General features: G+C 35.5%; 2 protein-coding genes across 2 annotated transcripts; both read right to left on the bottom strand.

Moving 5' to 3' along the window:
* Positions 1–477: 477 nt before the first annotated feature.
* On the bottom strand, positions 478–3,374 carry LOC122588816 (cell division cycle 20.2, cofactor of APC complex-like). Its single transcript, XM_043761024.1, has 5 exons — positions 3,209–3,374; positions 2,762–3,034; positions 2,104–2,373; positions 1,241–1,822; positions 478–1,145 (listed from the first exon to the last, which is right to left on the bottom strand). The coding sequence occupies exons 1-5, from the start codon at positions 3,305–3,307 to the stop codon at positions 1,002–1,004; spliced, it is 1,368 nt and encodes a 455-aa protein (XP_043616959.1). The 5' UTR covers positions 3,308–3,374; the 3' UTR covers positions 478–1,001.
* Positions 3,375–5,425: 2,051 nt separating this feature from the next.
* Positions 5,426–11,173, bottom strand: LOC122586295 (pentatricopeptide repeat-containing protein At3g18110, chloroplastic). Its single transcript, XM_043758299.1, has 3 exons — positions 7,426–11,173; positions 7,129–7,326; positions 5,426–6,618 (listed from the first exon to the last, which is right to left on the bottom strand). Exons 1-3 carry the CDS (start codon positions 11,151–11,153, stop codon positions 6,012–6,014), a joined length of 4,533 nt encoding a protein of 1,510 aa, XP_043614234.1. The 5' UTR covers positions 11,154–11,173; the 3' UTR covers positions 5,426–6,011.
* Positions 11,174–11,603: the final 430 nt, after the last annotated feature.

Below are 11,603 nucleotides of genomic sequence, written 5' to 3' on the forward strand. Positions count from 1 at the left end.
TTTTTCACTCAAAAACTTAAAAATGACATAATGAAGACGAAAACTTTTTTGTTTAATACTTTTGTTTCAATTAGACTAAAATTTTATTTTTTCAGACAACAAAAACATTGAATAACTAAATCGACACAAGAACTTATTTCACATGGAAAACCCGTCGAACCACCACGAACTTCCACTATAGAGATCTACATAGCCAGCCATCTACTTCAGCCCTTCCAAAATGTTCCGGATTCACAATGTCTCGTTGCCATCTGCAGGCAGATGCCACTGGGCTCTGCAACATATTATCTTTTCCCAAATGTGGAACATCATTTCATTAGTTAGGACTTTTTTTTAACTCTGCTAATCAGAGGACAGCAATTCTAAGCATGATTTGTTCACATATTTATTCATAATAAGACTCAAAATAAATCCTCTGCAGGGAAATTAATGGTTTCCATTTCAACCAAGACAAAAGCAAACAACTACATAGCCTAAATAACTCAGAACATCACATTTATATACTTTTTGTTCAAAATTTTATTAATCAGCAAGCATACTAATCAATAATGACAAAAAAAACATTTATATACTTGTTTGTTAAAATTTTTATTAATCAGCAAGCATACTAATCAATAATGACAAAAATACATATTCTCTACTATATATCCAGTAAACTAAGCATTCCCATGTTTTTGATGACTTCCACAATCTGATTCTTCAATTTCTCTGTGGGTGTATGAAACTAGCCAAAAACTCTTGCTGATCTTTTGTTGCTGAACCGACCACCTCTTGACTTCCTGCCATTTGTAAGGTGCTCTCTTTACCTCCAAAAAGCTTCTTCATTTCATCCCATATATATATTCACAATACTCACATTTATATACTTTTTGTTTGAATTATATATACTTGATATTTACTGTCCATCTATGTAAAGAAAGATGGATAAATCTCTACAGCTTGTGCCTTTTTTACGCTGTATATTTACTGTCCACCTTGTACTCCACAATGTTCCAAGTGAGCTAACGAATACGGCTCACATTTGCAAATGGTTCCGGTGTAGCTTTAGGTGCAGCTTTAGCAGCCACTGCAGGGCTCCCAAAAACGTTCCAGAATCTCAATGTCTCGTCTCCTGCAGCAGATGCAACTGTACATCCATCTGGGCTCTGCAAACAGAAAGCATAATTATTATTAGCGACCAAAAATTAGAACTGGAACCAAACTTAAATACAAAAACAACTTCTATGTTTTTTGATTATACCTGTGCCATGAAAAGAACTCTTGAAGTATGGCCAGTAAGCTCAGCCATCTTAACCATTGAAGGGTACTTCCATAATGTCAGCTGGTTCTGTGTAAACCCATGTGAGCTCAGCAGTTCACGTTCGTTCTTATTCCATAAAAGTGCACATACTTGTGACCCTGTGTCCACTGAATTCAAGCAAGAACCAGTGTGTGTGTTCCAAAACTTGATACACTTGTCACCACCACCACCTCCAGAAGCCAAAAGATTAGCTTGGAATGGGCACCAAGCAAGGGCTTTCACTGCTGCAGTGTGATCCTCGAGCCTGTGAAGATATTCAGTTGGGGAATTTGTAGACGCCATGGATTTGTCCCAAATGTGAAGAAGATTGTCGTTTCCACCACTGGCTAATTGCTGACCAGAGGCTGACCACTTCAAGCCGCAAACTTCTTGGTGGTGGCCAGTGTATGTTTCAACTATGGGTGATCTGATCCTAACATCATTGTTTACAATCCGTCCGTCCATTCCTCCTGTAGTCAGAATGTGGTTGTTCCAGTCTAATGCACCAACCCGAGATTGGTGACCTCCTCTGATGGTTCTCAACTGTTTCAAATCAAAAGAGTCATTTAGTATTCAAGGATAACTTGGGCAGATTGGGTAATGGGTCAAGACAACTTTCTAAAACAGTTCATTTTAATTATGCAAAACAACTTCTAAAACAGACATTTAACAATCTTCTTATGTCCATTTGAACCGTTAACATATCCAATTGAACAATCTCTAGGTGGTCCAGAAAAACCAAAAAACCCCCAACTTCAAAACTTTAATAAAATTCAATATGGAAATCATATATTAAAAAAAAAATTCAAATATAAGATATATACCAATCTATTAGCAGTCGAATCCCAAAGCTGGACATCTGCGTTGTTTAGACCGACTGAAAGGTGACGTCCATCAGGTGCCCATTTGACACTAGTCACTGGGCCAATCTCATCATCTACAGTCACAAGCTCTGATGTATTACCATCAGTAGCATCCCACAGATACACTGTTGTTCCAAGAGCAATTGCAAGAACATTGCTGCTTCCCCAATCCAACAGATTCAAGTAATAATCATCTATAATATCTGGTGCATCCAATGTTCTTTCCGAAGTCTGTAATCAATCAACAAAAGAAAACCGCATATTACAGATTTGAAACACGTCAAAAAATCGAATCCTATAACAATAAGACGCTAACGAATGGATCGTGTCATAAAACAACAACATGGGGTGATTGTAAAAGACACAAATTTGCAGATCATAAAGAATGGATCTTGTAAAGAAACCTCATTCTAGATAATGAACACAAGACACAAACTTGAAACTTATAAGAAATTCAACCAACCAATGTTTTAGGACTTGAAATCAAGAAACACACATATATAATGTACTTATAAGTATTCAACCCAAATCAAATCTACTTACTAACAAAACATAAAGGACAGTAAACAAGAAACAAATTTGAATAAAAAAACAAACAGATCTTGTAAATAGTATATACCTGCGGAATGTATCTCCTCGCTTTCACAGGTTTCGATTGCTGAACAGAAGAAAAGCAATCGCTAGGAATCGCTTCAGTGGGCGTCGGTGGCTTGTTCTTGAAAGCAAGAATCCTGGTTCTGTTCATGTTGAAGGTTTCCGCCAAAAGCTTCCTGTACGCTTCCCTGGACGGCGAGCAGTTCACTGGGTTTTCCTTGCCTTTTTTCGCTTCCGTTAACATGTAATGTGCATAATCGAAATCCATAGCTGATCTATTCGGTATGAACCTATCCAACTATATCACAAAAAATCAAAAAACCCTAATTAGCAATCTAACTATTTAAAACAAAAAAAAGAAAAAATACCCAATACATTAAATTAAAAAAAGAAAAAAACCCACAAGAAAAGACACAAACTTTTATAACAATTTATCATTTTTGAATTTGAGGAGCAAGAAAAGAGGAAATACGTTTTCGCGAGAATTGCGACGTTGAAGGTATTGTTCTTGAAGGGGGCATCGAGATTGCGATTTGGTACCTGAAGAAGTAACAAAAGATCCTGCAGCCATAATGTTAGTAGAAACAGAAATATATATGTATATGTATATATATAATATAAAAAATATATGAATGATAAATGTATATAAAAAGATCCTGCAAAAAAAAGTGGTTAATAGACAATAAAAGATGCAATTAACAGTAATTAAAGAGAGCTTAATGAGTGATTGATAGCGCTTGAGAGAGATTAGAGATCAGAGAGAGTGAATGCTGTAATTATGATTTTTACAGGGGTTTGTATAGAATGTATATATATAGATATAGAATTGTATGATATATGGAAATTAGGGTTTATGTGCAGGAGGAATGTGGCGGTGACGGTTAAACGGCTAGTAATTGTAAAGTAGCCGTTAGAATTCGATATGGGCTAGGCTGGATTGGAGAATGGGCTGAGTTAGCCCAAATTTGTTTTTACTTTTTAGTTCTTAAACGATGACTATGCAATCATTATCTTATTTGACTTTTTAATAAAGTTTGAGACTATATATAATTTTAAGACTTTTATATGATATAATTTGTTCTAATACCATATTATAAAGAAATTTGAATATGGCTTATACATGATTTGTGAGTATGAAGTAAAATCGTTGTTAAAGTAAACCGATGATCGAAGATAAGTTATAAACAATGATGATAAATATAATATATATTTTTTATATATATACTCCTTTATAAAAATTATCACACCCCCATTTTTAGAATTAGTTACACAATAGTTACATGCAGAGTTATCAAATTACCCTTAATAAACACGCACTATGGAAAGAGTTTTTATAAAATACTAAATTTGCCCTTAATGAATTGATACTCTAAACTTTTATTTTAATAACTAACACTTTAAGCCTTTATCTTCTAAAAAGTTTTCACTATCACAATTAAATCAACCTACACCACTTGACACTGCCACCACCACCACCAATAGTACCATCCCTAACACCACTAAATCGCCTTCCCCACCACCGCCGCTGCATTGTGCGGGTACCATGCTCGTGTTTAGTTAAAGTTTTAGATTTACCTTAATTTTTTACAATCACATCAAATCGGAAGTTGTAAACATACTGAGTGATGACAAATAGTCTTGTGATTTCTGATCGTAAACTCTATTTTTTAAAGTATTCATGTTAATAACTTATTAGAAGTAATATAAGTAATAGGAGTTGAAGATTGAGAAAGAAAAAAAGATAATTTTATTAATGAGAAAACGATCAATCAAATAAAGTTATAATGTGTAGAGTTTAATTCCAAGTCTAATAAGAAAATTGAATCTATATACGATTAAAGAAGCTAATTTAACAAAATAAATAATTAAAAGGACGCATGTCAATAAAAAATTACGTCATATATTGTTTCAAGAACATCTTAATCATATTTAGTTTATTGATAGGTTTTATCGTTATTATAATTGAAAGTTGGTTTATTATTTTTGATAATAAAAATTACTACGGAAGTATACGGAGTATAATATAACACAAAACGTCTTTTAGCAGTTGGTGGTTCAATGGTTAGATCACTTATCGAAGTGGGCCAATTTATTACTGTAATTTTTTTCAGGAATCATGAAAATATTTAAATATTCGCATGTGAACATAATATTAGCCTATTATTTTAACAAAATAAAAACGATAAATATAAATGATTGAGAGATGTTTACTATGTACATATATTTTTTATGCTCGATAAGAGTTCACGAGCCCAACTGCTTTGACATTTCTTTCCATCTTCGTTTCTAAGAGTGTTAGTAATGGTGAAGGGTGGACAAGACGGAAGCGATTCCACCTGGGTTGTCGAGGTCGATGATTACAAGAATGTGGTGGTTATCGGGTGGAAATGCCAAGGTCGTCTGTTTTAGCTTGAAAAATAAATTGGGGCTGGTAGGTCGTTTATAGTAAATGTGTTATTATATTTTACCATAAAAATATGGCATTGTGTAGTACAGTAATTGTTAAGAGAGGTGGTGTGATTATTGTTGGACGTGATGATGTGTTTCACCACTTGGTGTGGTGTTTGAGCTTATCCTTGATGAAGGCTTTTCTTCTCCGTTTTCACAACGCACCCGAAACAGGTTGCTAGTGGCACCAACGAATGCGAACAAAAATAATAGTAATAATAACATATCAAAATCCCATATGTTCAAGTGTAATTTTCATTGACACATACCTGAAGGATTTCATATTAGACATACTGTAGGTGAAATTCACACTACTGTCGATACACTACAAAGAATAGGCACATTACTTACAGGTGATATCAAAACTATACACTTTAGCATCACAAGGCACCAGAACAAGCTTCTATATTATACACTTTGCTGAATATAAAGCACTACGGGTTCTTTCCATTAACTGAAGCTGATAGCATTCCCATAGTTGAAAAATGTGCCGCAACGCCAGCAAAATCTCCACTCTGATCTCATCTAGAATCTAGACCATGTCCCATTTCAGGCTGATAACCAAATTATGCATCACCTTAAAATGACTAGTAATGGCTCAAAATGGATTACCAAAATCACTAGACATAATGCAACATCATAAATAAAGGATAGCAGTTTTTCCCTTGAAACTGCAAAATCTACCCTTTATCGACGTTGAAATCAAGCACTGTCTGAAAAGTCAAAATGTAGCTTGCCTTAATTGCAGTCGAAAAACATCACATTCTGCAAGAGCACCGTCCATATCAAGTTGTGTTCTTAAAAGTCATAATTCTAACTTGGTCATATCACTGTTTGACCACATCCCGCCTTACATATTTCCTATTTCGAAAAGTTTTCTTCACCGTGATTCCTAATCTTCTCATTTTCTCTAATTTTTCTTTTCTCCCGTCTATATCAGCCTGAATGGCTTTATCCCTTTTCTCATCTGACATTAAAGCCAACCTAGCAAACTTTTTTGGCCGGATAATCCCCAGCCTCTCGGTTATATCTTGAAAAGCAGGAACGAGCCCTCGTCTAATGTAACATCCATCCATAAGCTCCATTGAGTTTGTTTCCGGGAGGGTAACACTATTCTTTAACTCAAGATCCAAACAAAAAGGCGAATCTTTTAACCACATTCTTAAGGAATGAGCTTTTGCCACGAGCAACCCACTTCTTGTTTTGCAAGGCAAAAAAGGGGATCCCATTTCCCATAAATAAGCTTTTAGTGTACTATTTAAAGAGACACCATTGTATTCTGAAACCCCTGTTATTAAAACAACCGATTTTGGAGATAATGGGAAACCCTCTAAGGATGCATCCTGCATGTGGTCAAGCCATAATGTAAGACCTACAAGAGATGCACCAGCAGACAATTTTCTGAAATCCGCTCCCCAGTCCTTCTCGGCTACCCTGCGAATGTTTTGTTTGATATGGTTAACTTTCGAAACAGTTGATTGATATGGATATTATGAACATGTCACTGTTGTAAGCAAAGAACACTAATGGGGTGTTTGAAATAACAGAATTAACTTCTGATTATTCAAAAGGTCAAACGAAAGGTTTTGGACAATGACTTAGCTGCAAGAAAACTGATCACCCAAGACTAAACTACAATTACCCATTTACCCCCCCTCTTCCTACTTTGAAACACACTAGCTCAAATTTCACATAATATTCCCCCTTTTTCAACTTTTTTTTTTTTTTTTTTTTTTGCCTTTTTTGGTCAAACCCTGTAACATCTGATTATCTGTTTATTATAACTTGATAAAGCAGAAGAACACCCCATACACTATCTTCTTTTTTTGTTGTTTTTTTTTTGGACACCCAAACACTATCTTCTATAGTTTGTTCTATTAGAGCTTATTAACTGATTCAGATTTTAAAAAATCACATAATTACATTCAAAACAGCTTAAAATACCTGAAGACATCATGACGATAAATGTTTTTCTTGACTGCCAGTTGAAACACCCATGAAGCAGTAGCTCGACGTTCAAATGCCCATAAAAGATCTTCTACAGCATTTACAAAGTTAAGTGCTGCATTATCTTCCACAGGTTTCAATTCTTCCAAAACCTGGTCTATCTCCAAAACCATTGATTCTGAGTTTTCCAAAAGCCTGTAAAGCGGAAATTGTAGATAGTTCATGATCTTATAGACTGAAAATGAAGGAAGAAATATAGATGAAGAAAAGGTCAATAGTCGTATAGATCAGTACTTGATTGGAAGATCAAAACCAGCATCTTTAATAGCGTTCAAGATCATCATTGCTTCACTTGTGGTCTTGCAGAAACTAGCAGCCCTTACGAAACAGGTCCATATCCTGTGGTCTGGTTCCAACCCTTCGGTTCTCATCTTTACAAGTTTTTCAATTCCAGCAGTGTAATCCTGATTCTTGAAATACGAATCTATAACTGAGCTATAAGTTAATGTACTTAAAGTCTCACCACTCAACTTCAAATTATTAAGAACTTTTTCGGCTTCCAATGGATTCCCTGAGCTCCCATAAGATATCATTAGCAGATGCATTGTAGCAACCGTGGGTTCAATTCCATCTTCTTTCATCAGTTTAAGCAACTCTTCAGATTTTGAATGGCGCCCCATACTTCTATATGTCTTCATCATCAGATGATAAAACGAACGGTCCAGATTATATCCTTCACGCCTCATCTTCTCAAAAAGCTCCTCGGATTTTTCCAACATTTGTTGCTTACCAAAGGCGGCAATTAAACTTTTGTAGGTGCTCAACTTAGGATCTAATCCTTCTTTAACCATTTCTTGCATTAGTGACATCCCGTCTTCTGGTTTATGGTCTCTACAATACATTACTATCAAAGTATTGTATGTATCCTCATCGGGCTTAAAGCCATTTTCTTTAATCTTGTGGTAAATTTGAACTGTTTTCCTAAAATCTTCAATGTTCGTATATAATTTGAGTAAAGAATTATATATGAAAAGATCAGGTTTGAATCCGACTTCCACCATTTCATCAACCATTGCTTCAACATCCCAAACATGCTTTACCCTACAAAGTAAACCGATCATTACTCTATAAAGATGCATGGTGGGAAAATAACCAGCAGCCTTCATTCCATGATATATCTTCTTCACTTCAAACACATTCCCAGATTCTGCAAATGCATCAAGCATCAAAACAATGGAGTTTTTACTGATTTTGAATCCCATATCTTGAAGTTCTTGAACGACAACGTATAACTCGTTTAATCTCCCATCAACAACTAAAGCTTGCATAAGCCCATTAACGGATTCTACAGTAGGAGAAGGCCCGTCCCTCATCATGGTATTGAAAGCAGCCCTTGCTTTCTCGTATTGACCTTTCGAAGCATAAACTTGTATCAGTGCATTCCAAGCTTTTCGGTCAACAGCAGGAAATCTTGATCGAAGACTCCCGACTACACTTTCTGCCTTCTCAAGTTGGCCTGACTTCCCATAAGACTCGATAAGGTCAACATAAATGGAAATCTCGTCAACTGATATTCCATTTGATTCGGCCCGGCTGACTAAATAATGAGCAGTCTCAGGAAACCCTATTTTACAGTACATAAATGCAACATTTGTGTAAATAACTTTTGAAGGTTGTATTCCAATAAACATCATATCAGACAGCACCTGAAAAGCTTCATGAAAAAGTTCATCCTCCTCACATTTTCTAATAAGACATTCGTACATCAAAGAGCTCCCATTAAACAAATAAGAGTTCCCAATCTTTCTGTATACATCCAGAGCAGCATCTAACTGATTTGACTTACAATGATGGACAATTAGAGCTTCTGGTACAATATGATCTGACCCAACTGCATGGTCTTTTAAAAAGTCAAGTAATTTCAGCGCCTCTAAATGCCTTCCCGATGAGCTATATGAACTCAATATAGATAACAAATTCTCGTGATCCAAATCATAACCCTCTGAAACAGCTAGCTTAACCATCTTCGCTGCATAATCATAGCACTCACCCTTAACTAAAATAGATGAGATGACTTGCGGGTTCAATTTGCATAATGCCTGCATATCGTCAACTAATTTTTCAATATGATTTTCTTTGTTTTCACGGTACAGAGTTTGGATTAACATCTCATAAAGAGATAAATCAGGCGTGAACCCGTCACGAACCATATTATTATACAAAATCATTGCCTTACTACCATCAAACCGCAAATAAATATCTAACATAACCGAATAAGCAAGATAATCAGGTCTAATACCAGAATTTATCATGCAATTGAAAGTCTCTTCAGCCTCGAGTCTCATCCCAGCTTTCCCGTATCCACATATCAAAGCACTGTAAGTTCTCAAGGTTGGTTTAATACCAACATCCATCATTTCTGACATAACATTTGCAGCTTCTTGAATCTTATTAGCTTTTCCTAAAGAATCAACAAGAACTGTGTATGTAACAACATCAGGATCACAACCACGGGATTTCATTTCTTTATATAGTTTAAATGCCAAATCATGTTGACCTAACTTCCCGTACATATGAATTACAGTATTGTAGGTCATCTCATCCTCTCCGAACCCTAACTTAACCATCTCATCACAAAGTTTATTAACCTTATCCACATTCCCTTCTTTAGCAAACGCATATAGCAAAGAATTATATGTTACAGCATCAGGGTCAAACCCTTTTGACTTTATATCAAAAAATAATAATTCAGCCTCATTAACTAGCCCACATCTACCATAAACAGATAACATGGAGTTATAAGTCCATAAATCAGGTTGACATCGATTTTCTTCCATGTCTTTGTAGACCTTGACCGCTTCCTCCAAGTTGGAATCACGTGAACACGCACTCAAAAGTGTGTTGTATGTAATAATGTCAGGCTGCAGTCCAGACCGTTTAACTTCATTTAGCAGATCAAATGCCATGTTTGGTTCCATCTTAGTTGACCTAAAGCGAGCATTTATCAGAGTATTGAAACTAACAAGGTCAGGTTCACACCCCCTTTCATGCATTAGATCAAGAATGTCTTGAACTTTCCCAAACCGGCCATTTCTAGCATAAACACCCATCATAGCATTATACACTTGGACAGTACTATCAATGCCTTCCTCCGATCTTTCAAAGATCTCTACAGCCAAAGATTCTTGATTCGCCTTACCGAGAACAGATAGTATAGTCGCAAGCATTCGAGCATTTGGAGAATACCAGTTACGAAGATTTAACCATTCGTAAACCTCCAACGCCCTTTGCCAATTTGACTTGCCGACCCCTTTTACCAAAAAACAAAAATCAGTAGGTGTCATTTGAACCTTTCTATCATCTAAAACATCTGCCACAAACTCATTAGGCCTCAACCCTAATATCCTATCAGTTAAGAACTGTACCCTTTCCCTCCAATCTTTAGCCCTTTTTAAAGCCAGCTTAGTCATCTTTTTTGCCACTCGCCGACTCCTCAGACCGCCTAAAGATTCTAGGGTCTTGTCATTTACTTCCAATGCTTCCACCTTTTCTTCAACTTCCTTATCTCTAAACTCAAAAACATCAACTTTAGGGCTTGTGGGTGTAATTGGCACCTGGGTTTTCTTTAAACTACTATCATTTGCCAACTTAGTCATTCTTTTTGCCACCCGAGTCCTCGCCCCGCCTAAAGATTCTAGGGTTTTGTCATCTATTTCCAAAGCCTCCGCCTTTTCTTTAATTTCATTATTTATAAACTCAAAGACACCAACTTTAGGTAAAATTGGCAACTGGGTTTGCTTTAAATTACTGTTATTATTATTACTATTTGGGTATCTAACAGATGGTGATGCTCTACTGTAAGTAAATTTTTTTACAGTTTCTTCTTGTTCAACAATAACTGAAGATGATGAATTTGAGCAAGAAATTTGAGAAGAATTGATATGTTTGCTTACCTTTGATGAATCTTGAATGGGGTTGTTTACTGGTGTTGCAAAAACCAAGATTCCTGAAGTAAAGGCCATCTTCTAATTTGGGATTTACAGAAATGATGAATTAATTTTGTATTTGGGTATAGACAACAAACATTATAGTTTTGGCGGGTTGTGACAAAAATCCCAGATTTTTGTAGCATCTCCAAAATGTTACTTGTTAAGTAAAGTAGCAAACCATTGGGGGGTGTTTGGGAACTTTTCCAATATGATTTCATCTAGAAAAATTTATTATTCACCATATACAATTAGCAAAAACTAGTTCCCACGCGCTGCTGCGGGTACACTTTCTACACAACAAAGTTTTGTTCCGAAATTTATGTCCCGAACTTAAAACTTAAAAAATACAATTAAACATGTATAGTAGCAATAACAATAAAAAAAAATGCAAAAGGATTAAAAGATATATATGCAATAACTATATTAATGCTTTAAATGTTATAAGAACGTAAGACGTAATGAAGACAAAAGTTATTATAAAAA

This window comes from Erigeron canadensis, chromosome 2 (assembly GCF_010389155.1).
Source record: "Erigeron canadensis isolate Cc75 chromosome 2, C_canadensis_v1, whole genome shotgun sequence".
NCBI lineage: Eukaryota > Viridiplantae > Streptophyta > Magnoliopsida > Asterales > Asteraceae > Erigeron > Erigeron canadensis.